Source organism: Chaetodon trifascialis, chromosome 5, assembly GCF_039877785.1.
Source record: "Chaetodon trifascialis isolate fChaTrf1 chromosome 5, fChaTrf1.hap1, whole genome shotgun sequence".
Classification (NCBI taxonomy): domain Eukaryota; kingdom Metazoa; phylum Chordata; class Actinopteri; order Chaetodontiformes; family Chaetodontidae; genus Chaetodon; species Chaetodon trifascialis.
In genome coordinates, this window is record NC_092060.1 from 23797053 (window position 1) to 23812835 (window position 15783).

At 44.5% G+C, this 15783-nt stretch overlaps 1 protein-coding gene across 1 annotated transcript in view; it reads right to left on the bottom strand.

Annotated features, from left to right (window-relative positions):
* The window catches only part of slit3 (slit homolog 3 (Drosophila)), a 242144-nt gene that overhangs the window by 93965 nt on the left and 132396 nt on the right, over positions 1-15783 (bottom strand). Inside the window, exon 6 of the mRNA XM_070962829.1 lies at positions 3679-3750. Within this exon, the coding sequence (XP_070818930.1) occupies positions 3679-3750 (72 nt within the window). The remainder of the gene's footprint in view (positions 1-3678; positions 3751-15783) is intronic.

A 15783-nucleotide genomic window follows, 5' to 3' on the forward strand; every position in this document is an offset into this window, starting at 1 on the left:
CCTCATACAGTCTCTTATACAATACTTGTGAAATTAGCTAATGTTGATGCAGATATGTTGAAATATAGAATAGTACACCCATACACACAACACACACACGTACATGCACGCAGAAAGACATCTTCTGGAGTGACAACATGCGTCAGCTCGTCACTTTTGACCAAAAAATGCACACAAATAACAGGCACCAGACCACGCAGACATAGACGCAGGAAAACATGCAAAGATTTTCGCAGACACACGCACGCTGACACATGCATGTCCAGCCACAGTAAATTTGGATTCTTATGCTTGTGAGGACCCGCACAGGCGTGACACATCCTGTCGTGTAACCTAACCTCCATCACAACTCTACACTCAATCCCAGATGTTACCCAGACTAAGGCTTCAACCATAACTCTGAATTATTCTTTCAATTTGCAGATTACTCTCCAATAAAATGTCTGAAAATTTCAAATTATGATTTCCAAGGGGCCAGAGTGAGATCTTCAATCATGTTGTTTTGTTGGACCAGACATATAAGCAGAGAAAAGCAGCAGATCCTCAGGCTGAAACCAGCGAATCCTCTGCATTACTGCTTGATAATGGACCTAACTATGGATCCACTGATGGATTCATCAACTAACCTTCATAAACTAACCTTCACCTCAACTCAATCTGAAGCTTTGATGAAGCGACGGTCGACACATAGAAGCACAAGACAACGCTCACCAGCACATACACACACATGTTCAACAGTTTGTGTGGCCAGGTGTGCACACAAAGACAGAAATACACACCTACCTGATGGTGCAGTCACATGACCTCCAATCACTGTTATCTCTATCACCCCATTTTGTACTGCGGTCACGAAATCAACCCCAGGAACTGAACAGATGGAGCTGCGCCTGTGGATGTGAGTGTGTGTGGGTGTGAGTGTGTGTGTGTGTGGGTGTGTGTGTGTGTGTGTGTGTGAATGCATATGCAAGAATACGCATACATCTGTGTGCAAGTGCATTTGTGTGTGTTTGTGTGTTAAGATGCTTGAAATGAAGATCAGTCCAGCGGCAGAATTGCTTACTGTCATTCATGCCCTTTGCACATGTGCACAAATACTTGCACCAACACACACACACAAACAGACACACACACACACACACCTGCCTTTATTAAAACGTCACATTCAGTGAATATACTGTGTGCTGTCATGCTGTCTGCTGTGAATGGGAACGGCTGCGTATTTACAGTGAATTGTAAATCCTGCCGAGTACTCAGCTGTCAGAGTCTTATGAATTGCTAATATGTTGTATCTCGCACTGCTGATCCCCCTCTATCTGCCCCCTATCACTTCCATTGTACGCTGAGCAAAAAGTGCGGCAGGGGAATCAAAACAGCTAACTTTGCTAAAGGGAAATAAAACCAAGAAAGGGAATCACCACGGGATGAATCAAAGACGACAAAATGAGTGGTTTTTTTTGCAGCATTTCAAACAAACCCGAGCTGATATTAACACAGAACAGACATAAAATGCTTTGATTTCCTCACAGCATTTAAAGCACACACGTACATTTATCTGACGAAGAGTAGGAGCCGTGAGGACGTTTTAGTCTGGGCTGAATGTGGTCCACAGTGCAAGCTGCCACGTGCTGAACCATTTCCCGCTGTATCCTCTGCTCCCTTTAATCATTCATGTGAACACATTAGGCAGCACCAGACTGCACCAAGAACAATCACACCTACACCAGCAGCATACTCACCAAGATGTGCCTGATACTGTTGGGAACCTCACTGAGCTTTCACATGACAAATATCTGGGTCCTTTCTCCCTTATAATATTATGATAAAAATGCTTTTCAGCTCTACATTCATCCCATCATATTCTTAAATATGAGTGATTTCAGGAGAAATGAAACTGTACATTGTTCAGTCGATGGTTCAATGAGAAACCAATGAGCAATTTGTTTTTGCTTTTGTCATTTTACATAAATCTGGTGAGTGTACCCAACAGATTTTTGACAGATTTCTCATAAACTGCAGCTCTGGTTCGTTTCATGTCCTTAGCACGGACCAAGCAGTTTACATACTGCTCTCTGGTTTTATTAGTCTGTCTCACGCACTGTTGTTTGGTACAGTAGATCTTTATGTGATAATGAGACAGATTTTTCCAGAAGAAGCCAATTAGTGTCCTGGCCTTGACTAAACAATGTGTTCAAAACCATCCGAATCAACAACTTCCTGTTCCTGTTCAAATATCAGCTTCAGCCCTGTATTATTTGTACTATGAGGCTGTTCTTGTCTCCCTGTGGACCTCAAACATGTCCACTTAATGATCAACTAGCATTTAGCCCTGTGCTATGAGACCAGGGACGGACAGACTAGAGGTTGGGACGGTGCTGTCAGCCTTCTTTTTCTGTTCTTTCCAACCATCTTGTCTTCCCCTCTGCTGTCTCATTGTCTCGTTTCATCACCTCTGCCTGTCGATGTGTTTGTCTCGCTCTTTCTCTTTGTCCCTGCCTTATTTGCAATACAGTTTTACCCTCCAATAAACATATTCAGCAACAATACCACTAACCTTTTCACTTCTCAGCTCCATACAGCAGAATATGAATGCACTGCCAACAGCCCTGCAGACAAATGAATCGATGCTCGTTCCATCCAAACAAAGGATCTCTATTTGTTAACTTTTTCCAGCTCAGCCTTTCATGAAACTAAGACAAGATACGATAACCTTCATACATATTTTAGCATAAAAATAGGTGCAACACACAACAAAGCACAACATCTGGCTCTTTGTGAGAACAAATGCACACCATGGACACATACACACATATTCCTGTACAATGATGCGTGCCCGCACACACATTCAAGTGTTCACAAAGTCGACACGTTTCCCAACGCAGCCTCGAATTGCACAGTCGCCAGTCACACCTCTGAGCGGAGTGACAAATGAGCAGCTCGAGAAATGTGGACAGATGAGACGCACAAACTTACGCACGCACTCACACGCACACACACGCGCTCAATCCCATACACAGCTGGAGGCAAACACCCGAGAGCATCAACATATTCCCATACGCTGAGGGAATCACCCACATGCACTAACACACATGGTGCAGAGGGAGCGCAGGTGGCTGCCACACTGTTGTCCTCACTCTTTGTGCTTCTGTGTCTGTGTATCGGTGTATTGCGAGTCAAGGACAAGACATTTGCCGGTGAATGAACAGGTACACTTCATCCTTCCAAGCAAAGCACACAAGCACCTCAGCTGACACACACACACACACACACACACACACACACACACACACACACACACACAGACAGGAGACATTTTCTCAACAAAAGCATCTTGAAGTTAAAACTGCTTCTATGTTGAAGACACACAGCAGATGTGCATAAAGAGACAAGGTAGAAAAGTAGATGAAGGGGAGAGAAGGAGGGATGACATACAAGTAAGGGAGGAGAGGAAGGAGGGAATTTTTACATGAAAGGAAACAGATGCATGAAAGGTGGAAGAAACTGAAAAAGCTGATACCGAGAGGAGGCGAACACAGGACAGGTCCCTGCTTCACAGGCAACACATGAGAAAGCAGAGAGGAGAGAAGAGGGGATGGGAGCAGGAGGAGGAGGAGGAGGAGGAGGAGGAGGAGAGAGATGGAGGAGCCGGAGTGAGAGGACCGGGGTTTTTTCTCTACTTACAGAATCTCCAGATCGCGCAGTGCTCGGAAAGCTCCATCTTCGATGCAGCTGATGTGGTTGCTGTCCAGTTGCCTGCACCGAGCGCACACACATACGCACACACACGCACACACAGATGAGAGAGAGAGATGGGAGAGAGTCAGGCGCAAGTATGCAAGATCCGCTCAGCTGGGGGAGGGACTAACAGAAGACAGGTTCCGTGAATGAGTGTGTGCATGTGTGGGTGTGTGTGAGGTGATACCCCAGTAAGTGGGCTTAAGGTAGCAGATATGAGACACTGACGTTAACTCCCAGACACACTCACACACACATACACACACACACACACACACACACACACACACTCTAGGGATACCCGGTCCAGACGATAGCACATAAGCTAAGGTTAAGTCTCTCACCTCGGCGCTGATATGGCCAGCCCTGAGGAGAGGAGGAGAGGAAAAGGAGAGTGCGAGAGAGGAGACCAGTGCGCTGAAGTGGCCTGCCTGGCGTCAGCCTATCACCTCCCTCCCCTGCTGCATGCCCGGCGCACACTGGCCACCGGGAGAGAGAGGGACGAGAGAGCTAGACACAGAGAAGAAGAGAGCGAGCGAGCCATAGCTACTAAAGCCCACCCTGCTTGTCTGTTCTGTAAATATTAATTGCATTTTCTCCTCTTCCACCCTCCTCCTCTTCCTCCTCCTCCTCCTTTCCCCTCCTCCCCATGTCCTCTTTTATTCTTTTTTTTTTCTCTCTGTAGTGAAAGAGGGAGTAATTTCATTACATTAGGCCAGCCAATCCATTAAGGGCCTTTTACCGGCTCTGTCACTGAAACAATTTCATTAAAAGGAAAGCCTCCGTAAATCAACCAACAGTCACGACTCTGCCTCTCTTTCCCATTCTCCTTCGTTCCTCTCTCTTTCTCTCTACCCCCCTACTCCTCTTCTGTACCCCTCCTCCCTGGCTCACTCAGCGCCTCATTCACCGGACTCCCAGATACACCTTGTACCCCACCGTCATCTATCCTTTGCTTTTACTTTAATTTGCTCGGCTCTAGGTATTCACCCCCCGCCTCCCCACCACCAACCATCCCTCCATCCATGAACCCAACAACCCCGGAACCTCCACTCACTCACTCACTCCCTCCGTCCTTCCTTCCCTTCCTCCAATCCATCCATCCTGTCTCTCCTCCCCCTCTCCTCCTCTTCAGATGGATGGATTGCAGATGGAAAGATACAAAGGGCAGACATTCAGGAGTATCATCTTTTTTTTTTTTTCTTTTTTTTTTAACTTAACCAAGAAGGATGATTGGCGTTTAGACACACACAGACAGGTGGACACACCTGTGGAGGGAAAGATGTAACCAAACACAAGCAGAAAACACTCAAATACACACACGTAGAGAAACACACATGCAGGAAAACACAAGTAATCATAAAGGTCCACAAACACAAATACCCTCATGGACACACACACACACACACACACACACACACACACACACACACACACACACACACACACACACACACACACACACACACACACACACACACACACACACACACACACACACACACACACACACACGCAGCATGGCTAGTTACTGTCTGCTCTCCTGACACTAGAAGATAAAAGCATATCACTCCACCTTAATCTTCTTCTCCTTGTCCCCTTCACCATCTCATCTCTCTTCCACTAGATCCCTCCATCCCTAATCCCTTTTTCCTTTGACTTTTTTCTTTTTTCTCCTCATTTCCGAGCATCCATCTCCTCCATTTTTCATGTTTTCTCCCCCTCTCCATTCATAATCCATTTTTTTCTCCCTCCAGTGCCCTCTCGTCTCCTCTCATCTCTGATTCCCCTTCACCTTTTCTCTTCACACACTCCATCTGTCCATTGCTAATCCATTTCTTGTCCCTGTTTTCTTTTATCAACCTTTTAAATCTCCTTTTCTTCTTCTATACACAGCCCCGGTGTCTGCTCGGCACACTGCACCTGTTATATCAGTCATGTCAGCGTTTAACCCCGAGGATGGTGGTTCCCTAACCAGGAGCTGCATTGCCTCTGTAGGTCCACAGAAACGACATCAGGGCTTCAGGAGCAGCATATTCTTTGGTTTGGTTTTATATGTGCATGTTTGTGTCAGCGTGTGGGAAGAACTGGAGTAATATCTCCTCAGAGTCCTCAGAGTATCTGAAAAATGTATTTACTATAGTACACCACAAGTGCACCTCAATATGTACATACACTCCAAAAAGCAGCAAGTCAAAGAAAGACTACTGCAGTGTCCCTCTAACCCGTTGACTAGATCCTCCTCTAACTAGCCTGACCACAAGAGTTTGTAAACCAAACAAAATAGTATCTACTAAACTTGAAAAAGCTGCGACACAAGACCAAAATACTGTCATTGCTTTTGTTTGATCAGTATACTCTTATTTTGAAACTTCCTGGAGAGTCATAGTCATGGTGCGACACAGCAAGCTCATTTTTCATGTATTTCCACCTGATATTGACCAACTGCTGGCAGTTAATGGTTGGCGTGAGTTCAGTTTGGACTCAAGATAGTAAATACCAAACAACTCCGTGCCCACAGGCCAGGTTTGGCTCTCAACATAATTATCTTCAGTCCTCTGAAGACTTCCAGAGACTGATGAGATGTTTTGATCTGCTTTGATGCAATGCAATTATATTTTGGAGGTGATTTTGGGATAAGAACAGCCTTGATGTTTTACATTTGATTAATTGAGCATGATTGGTAAAGACTGTTCGGATCATCAATGTGGAGCACTAAACAAGTGTTCCTTCTTCTAACAGTTTGAAGAATCGTCTGAATCGTCTAAAAGCAGGCTTTGAATCAGATTGCTTTTTTCTTCTCTGGCTACTTGTTGGAAGAAGAGAAGCTGTGAGTGTGAGCATCTGTTAAATGACAAGACTTTAGTGAGTCTGAGGATCATACCAACATATGGCTGTGCCATGTTTGTGTTTTATGTAATTAAAAGGCATGTTTTCTTTTTTTTTTTTTTTAGGAAGATGAAGTGGCACACAGCCATATGGACATGATCAGCCATATGGAGATGCTTGGCACTGCCAGTGTTGACTGTAGCTATTAAAGCCATTATATATTTTCAGTACTGCTCTTTGTCTAACACTGAATATGAAGTATTAAGGTTAAGCTTAATAATGAAATCACAACGTTCAATACTGACGTTCAGTGCCAATACAGGAAGTAGTGAGTCCTTTCCTGAGGCAGACGGTCAGGGTGCGGAGGTCGGGGTGGTGGCACACAACTTTCATCCTGTACTGCGAGTACTCTTCACGATCTTTGCCTAATCTTAAACTAGTGTTACAGTTCATTAACTTTAACCGTAGCTTACCTGTATTTGGCATAACCGTGAAATGAACCCTGACCCAAAGGTAGAAACAGCTTTCCATTGATATGTTGGTGTCCCTAAAACATGAGCCTCCCCGAACAAAGGAGTGCCTGAAATTTAACCTAACCTTTAGCCAAAGATCTGAAAATTCTCACATGCATCGTGTCTGTAACGGTTGTACAGGTGTTTAGTGAGAACTTAAAAATTGAAAGTTGAAGCCCGCCACCACGCCACCAGCGACACTTCTTGATGCGAGGGTGCAGACCTGACAAGGACTGTGAGACAAGCGATGACAGCTCTTAAACTGTACGTAACTCTACAGCGTTGTGTTTTTGATGATTCTGAGGACACATTACCTCTATCCTCCAGACACCTTACATCTGTAATTTTCCGACAATTGAGAATAACTGTTGGATTCATATTGGCGGCCATGTACTTCATCTTCCATCCTCATCCACAGTAAACGATTCCATCATCTGTGATATGATTGGATTCCTCTGACAGCTCTGTTCACCAAGCACCCTGATTAGCAGTGACATGATTGGTATCAATCTGGGATGAGGGTGTCCTTTGTGTGTCTGCGTGAGTGTGTGCGCTCTCTATATTTGCACCATCGTGTCGCATTCATAGTCCTTGCTTGTGTGTGTGTGCTTTTATGTGTTCAGATCACAGAGGTTTGTTACAGGGGCTTGAACGGGGGTCCGGAATTTCATTTCCTTCCATATAATTAGTTAGTGTGTTTAATCATGTCTATCATAAGGCCTATTGGCAGACTGATTCAATGCTTCCCTCTGCTACCATCTGGAACAGAGGGGAGCACACACACGCATAAACACACACACACACACACACACACACACACACACACACACACACACCAACCCTGCCACTCCATGAATCCATCAGTGAGCAACCACTACTGACTGAGTAATTAATGGAGGGACAGAGGAAGTGAAGGAGGACACACTAGCTGGGTTTCCATCTAATACATATCAACAAATAATGATTTAGAAAATTTGAAAATCAATACAAACAGCACAATTTTGGACTGGAAATTACAAAACCGGTTTCCCACTAGGCTGACGCGGACCATTTTTGTTGATAAAGAAATGAACAGTGATGGAGACACATAGACTAAATAATGACGTGCTCTGTCTCTTTTTACTATATCACTGCTTCTCAGATCTCTCAGATCTACAGTATCCGCTCAACACAGACGATAGAAGCGAATCTACCTAAAGAAAACAAAGTCAATGCAACAAAAGTCTGCATTATCCGTAGGGCGACATCATTTTTCTGTCACTTCCAAAACTGTATTTATATTGTAACTTTTGTTTTATATATTTTATAATGTGGCACCGCTGTGGTTAAAGATTGGTTAGATTTAGGCACAAAAACGGAGGAGGAGAGCTTCACTGTTATGAGCAAATTAACAAATATCTAGCTCCTGTTAGGGAATGATCGCAGTCACGGTTATAAGAAACCAACACTGACTCCGAGCTCTTCCCTTCCCTCCTCGTCAGAGCTAGAGGGCTTTGTTAATGTAAACATACGTCTGGACATTTACTGTCTGTCTTCTTGGGAGGAAATATTAATCGCTGCTGCGTATGCATGACCTTTGACTCGGGTCATGTTGCTAAGATCTCTCTACCGCCCCCCCACTTTCTGACAGTTTTTCTCGACCATGTGAACAAAAAAAGGCACTGGAGTGAATGCATTGGAAGAGAAAAGAGAGAGACTGAAGAAAAGGATGGTGTGACAATGGCAAAAGGAACAGCAGGGGACAAAAGAGGTCTGCAGTGCCGGTGGAAGTATTCAAGGAAAAGGTACAGGGGAAAGAATACAGGGAAGGACTGAGGAAAGACAGAAGACATACAAGAGGCTGATAAATTTAAAGAGTGGAAAAATGAAAGAAATAAAAAAAATGGTGGTCCAATTGAGAGAGGACTTGAGATAAAAAATATACAGATGGAAAGAAAAAGTAAGACTGAAGATCACAGGAGGAGTGAGGGACGAGTGGTATGTGAGTGGATTAAGGATGGATGTGGTGGGAATGTGAGAGGAATGATTACAGGACTCCCCCCCCCCCCCGTCTCCTCTTAATAACTAAAAATAACATTATAACACAACCGTGTTCGCATATGTACGACAATCAATGCTGGTTCGCTGTTGGGAAAACCCACCGTGCTGCTGATGAGGGACTGATGCGGGGGTGGATGGACATCTGCAATGGCTGCTACTGCGTGCGTCTGACTGAGGGTTTGTACAATACGGAGTACACTTTTACTTGCAAATGATGATTCTGCTTTTAGTGATATTCAAGGGTACACTGAGGCATGTCAAGTTTTTCACATAATCATGTCCACCCCGGTCCACCTCTGTTGACTGTGTTCCAGACTGAGATTGGTTCATGCTGACAAGGACACCAAGAGGCTCTCCATCTGAACCCTTTTTAGCGTACTGAATTGAAAAAAAAATAATAAAAAAAAATAAACATAAACGTACATTTGCTTGAAGTAGATTTATAATTTCTAGGAAGAGATGGAAACACATTTGTCTAAAGCTAAAGTTCAGGGCAAACCTGGCAACCACACAAAACTCTAAAATCTAATTTTACACTCTGTAATCATGCAGAAGAAGTGTCTCAGCCCGTAGCTGAAACTAACCACAACACTCTGAAGGTTGTGTTTCCCTGAACGTGAGCACACTTCACATCGAATCCCATCGCTGCGATGACGCACGTGAGCGAGATGCTGTCCAGCGAAATATGCTACACTTCAGACACAGCTATTGACATTTTCTCCCTCCTGTCTCACTTTGTCACGACCTTTAACGAATTAGCCACATCCTGCCATTTAAAGAAGAGCAAAGGGGGTTGGTGTAGTGCAAAGAATGATGGGAATCTAAGTAAACAATTTCCGGAAGCTGGCTGCCATGTCTTCTGTCCTCTCCCTCATTTATTCCTCACATATTTGTGCAGGGCACAGTCTGCTTGCACGCCTCTGCCGTCACCTTCATTTACACATTCTCTGCTACCAAAAAGAAACCTGTTATTAATGTATTGTATACGTTCAAGCACTCTCTTCTTAGATAAATGCCTGGCTCTAGTTGTCTACAGTTGGAATTGTGGAAAGCATAAAAACAACTGAAGGCAAACATCTGCAATGACAGAGACACACACCGGCGCAGGTCAGAAACTTGTGTGTGCGTGTACACGCAGCCGACACAATGTTCTCACCTCTCTCTGAGGCGCTGTAGTCATAATTCAAACAAACGGCTACCCTGCACTGCATTGTGGGTAGGGAAGCGTGAAGCGTGGAGGCGTTTTACGAGGGAGAAGAGAAAGGAGGGGATGACAGGAAGGAGAAAGGTAAAGAAGTAAAGCCACGGGGCGGCTTCTTTTTTGGTCTTACACTGATATACTGTACGTTTGTATTGTTTGAAGAAATTACATATTACATTCTTCCAAACCACATGAAGGTGCTACAGCACGAGCGTGCAGATGTCGAGCATGGGTGGACCCAGTGGGAAAAACGAATTAAAGTTCATCACAATAAAAAAAGTGGGTGAGAGAGCGAGAAGGCAGGCAGAGGGAAAACAAGGTGAGGACGTGAGGACGTGATGGCTGCTGGAGATAAAACACGTCTGTGTGGGCACTGAGGTGTAATGTGAGGGCGAATGAAACAGCTGTACCTTATCTGATGCGTCCACGCTTCCCCTGTAATACAGCTATGGCTATACGCCTCACAGCATGAGCGACGCACATATGTTGGCGTTTAAGCGTGACTACGACTGCACAGGTACAGTATCTGTGCTTGATCACACTCACTCCGCCTCTCTGCTTCAGCTTTTCAGCAGCTACCGACTGAATGTTGTCCAATAACCTTGACATAAGTCTCAAGGACATCGATTTTTAGTAGTCTACTCTGTGGGAAGTGCATCAGGTGAGAACAGTTTTTGAAGATTACTCCACTTTGGTTGTTGGCTGTAACAGCTGGGTGTGGTTTACTGCATCAGGCTTTGCTCTGACTGAAAACTTTTCTGTGTGCCTGAATGGAACATTATGCAAATAAGGCCAGTCATGGAGTTTTTAGTGCATGGAAGTCTATGCTGTACAGTTCACGGAGGGGGAGGGATGTGTGTCATTTCAACATTACCACCTGTATAGTTTTTTTTATTGATTTCTCACTGATGTTTTAAGCTTTGCTTTTTATCTTTATATGAATAAATTTAGCATTTTAACATTGCATCAAAGTGCGTGAATTAATTGTTTGTAGTGGTTTTATGTTGTTATGTTCGCAAACCAGCTTGCCTCAAATTACACCTCGAGGGATGAATAAATTTTGAATTGAACTGAATGAGTTGTGACACCCATCTGAGGAAGGTCGTTGCAACACACGAAACACTGCTGCGAGTTGTTTGATTCTTGATTTTTTTTATTTTTTTTATTTTTTGACTTTAATGAACTCACCAATGGCACAAAGGGACAAATGCTGTTGTCGAACACTCTGCACATGGCTAATTCATTTGAGAAAAAACATTTTTAACATATCTATATATCTGAAACAATCGTCAGAGTGAACAAAGCGAGCCCGTCTTATAACGCAATCCTGTTCTGTTAAAGGTTCATTAGCATGCAGCTCGTTAGCTGCAGCATTAGTGATTGTAGGATTGTCGCAGACACACAGCGAGTGCCAACACAGACTGAGCAGAAGCAAAGGAAAACCAGCGTTTAACCAGTGTGAGGCTTACAGCAGTGAACATCCAGTAACTGTGAGTTGTCCTAAATGATGGTAAATACTCACACAGCACAGACTGAAATACAGGCTGCAGCAGCGGTGGTGTTGGAAAGGGGTCTGTTAGTTGTCTGCAGATTCAGAACTATCCATCCATCTATTTTCTATACCGACTATCCCTTTCAGGGTTGCGGGGGGGCTGGAGCCTATCCCAGCTGTGAACGGGTGAGAGGCGGGGTACGCCCTGAATCGGTCGCTAGTATTGCAGGGCAACAAGACAAACAATCGCTCACACTCACACCTAAGGACAATTTTAGAGTCACCAATTAACCTAAAGAGCATGTTTTTGGTCTGTGGGAGGAAGCCGGAGTGCCCCGAGAGAAGCCATGCATGTACGGGAAGAACATGCAAACTTCACACAGAAAAGCCCTGCCCGACCCGGGGATCGAACCGGCGACCTTCTTGCTGTGAGGCACGTGCACTACCTGCTGCTCCACTGTGCCGTCCCAGATTCGGAGCTACTCCCTCTAAATTCTAGTTTATCACTTCCTGTGAGCGGAGCGAGCTTGTCAACAGTGATCACACCATACCTGGGAAAAACTGAGGTAAACCTGTTGCAGCTTGAAGGGAACAGACACTTTTCCCTGCTGCGTCCTGGAGCAGCACAGACAGCAGAGGCGCTAGACGCCAAAGTTGTGGGACATTCGCTGGTGTGGTTAACATGATGACTTTCTTCGCAAAGCCAGACAAGACAAGATCAGACAAGACTAGACGTGATGAGACAAGATAAGATTACAGAAAATTGGATTAGATACGACGAGATACGATAAGCATCCAGAATATGACATGTAGCTGATAAAACCATAAAACACACGGCGTGTTTCAGGGATTTGGATACAGTGCTTTCTATCCCATCTAACTCCACATTTACCTTTATCATCTGCAGTTTGACTGACAGCTTGAGTTTAGGGGAGTGACAGCACCAGCAGTCAGCACAATGTATAGGGGAGCACACACAAACACCAACACACAGATGTATGGCATATACCTGTCTCCTTAGGTTAGCCGGAGCCTACAGTAATCATATTTGCCAGGTTCTTGGCAGTTTCAGCAAAGCAGTCAATCTGATAGCTGGGTCGAAAGGGTCCGTGAGTGTGTGCGTGTAAGCATGTTTGTGCATGTGTGTGTAAAAGAAGTGCAATAAATGGTGCTATGCTAGCCACTGGGCAGCAATGAAAGGGAACAAACCAGAGACAGAAAGAGAGAGAGAGAGAGAGAGAGATAGATAGACGGAGAGAGAGAGGCTGCACTCTGAGAAAGCAGAGTGAGACAGAAAGGGAGAGTGACATAGATTGAGAGTAAGTGAGAGAGACAAAGTGAGAGAGAGACATACGAGAAAATCAATGCTGTGTCCACCAGGGACAGAATGTCATGACGTTTTTTTTTTTTTTTTTCCCTCAACTCTGTGGCATAATGGAGGGTTGGAGCCTTTTACTGCAGGAGTCACCTTGTCTAATGGAGGGAGGGATGAAGGGATGGAGAGGAGATGAAAAAGGAAAAAAGAGGGAAACTGAGGAAAGAAAGAGAATTGAAGGGGGAGCTGGTTGGAGGAAGCTAGGAATGGATGGGTGGTGAAAAGGGAAGATGGGGAGCTGGGATGGAGTAAACAATGGGATGGATGGAGAGCAGGATAAAAGGAGAGAAAGAGGGATGGAGGGAAAAGGATGAAGCAAAAAAAGACCAAGAGAAGGAAAGACGAAAGACTGACACAAGGAACAAGAAGAACAATGGATGAAGACAGAGGCAAATTGTTGAGGACAGAGGATGAAGATGTGATGACAGATGAAGGGAGAGAGCAAGAGGTGATGGAAGACAAAGAATGGAGGAGAGGGAAAGTGATGTAATTTGAGGAGGAGGAGGAGGGGAAAGTGTAAGAAAGTAGCGCTAACAAGAGGAGAAAGAAAGAGGAGCCGAAGAGGGAAGAGGAGGAGGAGGAAGAAGAAGAAACGGCTGATCTTTATATGCCTGAGTCACTCCTAATTTTGGCAGAAAAAAAGCTGAAATGATTCACTTTGTAGGTCAAAGCAATTTCGCGCAAAACATTTTAACGGGGGAAGAGACAATTTTACCGTCAAACTTGATTGATATGACTTTATGGCTTTGGCAGAAAGTGAAGAGTCGAGTTAGGAGAGAAGAGAGGCTGGTGTTAAAAAGCTAAGGGCAGGGTTCAGCATTTTAGAGTGGAAAATACCCAGTCTGGAAACATATATTGAATTTCACCTGCTGTTCACTGGGGCTGTTCAATGGGACAGCTGTGGGAGACTGTGGTTATACTGGGCAGCTCTCAGGTGTAAATGTGCGTTAACGTTGGGATGCAACGCCGGGAAACACATTAACACCAACGTGCAAGGTGCTGCAACGCGACCCTGCAGTCGGTTGTTTTCTGCCGCTGAGCTTCAAACGACTGTGAAATACTTGAGTGAGTCGAAGGTGAAAGAGGGAAGGTGGTTTGGTTTGGATTGTGTCCGACGGGAGACGGGAGAGTGGATTAGATGTTCGGGGGCCAACCTGAACTCAAAGGTTTGGAGCGCAGCCATGAGAACTGACACTGCTCACTTGCATACACACAAAAACACACACACAAAAACACACACACACACACACACACACACACACACACACACACACACACACACACACACACACACACACACACACACACACACACACACACACACACACACACACACACACACACACAGCTGTACAGAGCACAAAGTAGAGGCACTTTCAGGTCCATTTAACTTAAGAGTAATAATCTCCTGTGGACTTTGGCGGCCATAGTGAACTTACATCACACTTGGGAGCGGAACTAACCAGAGGAGCACATTTGCCTGTTTCCTAACCGTGAATTACTGATCTGCAGCAAGACGCATATTAATCAATTCACAGATTGACCAATGAAAAAGTGCCAGAATCGCATAGATCTTAGCAGCGCAAGGACACCAAAGTCCACATTTTAAGGTGATGCATTTGGCTGACTAAAAGGATGTACTGGAAATGAATTCAAGCAGCTGTTACAGTTGTCTCTGTGAGCGCTCGCTGGGCTTCGCGAAGCTGTGTTTGAGCTATTCGGGTGAAATATTGTGAGGAGTGTGCCAACCCAAACCTGGGCCCAGAACTCTTCGTGACTTCTCTGTTGGTAAGAATCTATCCGAAGTCACAATTTGTGCGTTGAGAAAACACAGGTTGATGCACACGCGGGTGGCCACGAGAGAACATAAACCTCCTGTGGAAGAAAGATGACTGAACTGCTCTCTACAGTAATCAGTTACAAACATGACTTCCAAGATTGGACGCCAATTAACAGCTACACAAATACATTTTTTTGTAGTTGGGGAAACTTTCTCATCACAAGGTTCATTTAGCAGCTGTTCTGGAGCTTCTGATGATGTCACATGATCTTCAGCAGATTGCTCAATGGTCACGGAGCTGCAGATGTTCAAGTTTCCACTTTTTCAGAGCACTTGAAGCACTTCTCATCCTCCAGAGTGAACAGAAAACAACTTCACCACAAGTTCTTTATTTATTTTTGTGGCTGCTCTGGAGCTTTCATTCATGCGACATGATCTTCATTGGCATATTGGAATGAAATAAATGATTTATTTTCACCTCGCACTCGTCCAGAGGATAAATATGACAGATACTGCTGGCATTCAGTCAGATATGACCCGTCTTTGCATTAGTGACTGCTATGATGATTTATTTACTTCTAAGTTCAAATCTAGTCTTTGAAAGTTTTATTTTATTTTATCTTCACGCCGTCTTCCCACACATGGCATATGTTCAAAAACTGCTCGTTATTTGCTCACATTGCAAACAAAATCATTAATCTACAGACAATCTGTATTTTAACATCACACCCATCCCCTCTCTCTTTCCCTCTCTCACTTATATGTTTGGTTTTTTTTGTTTCCTGCCAGTCAAATGCTTCAGTTCTGAAATAAGGCTTTGGG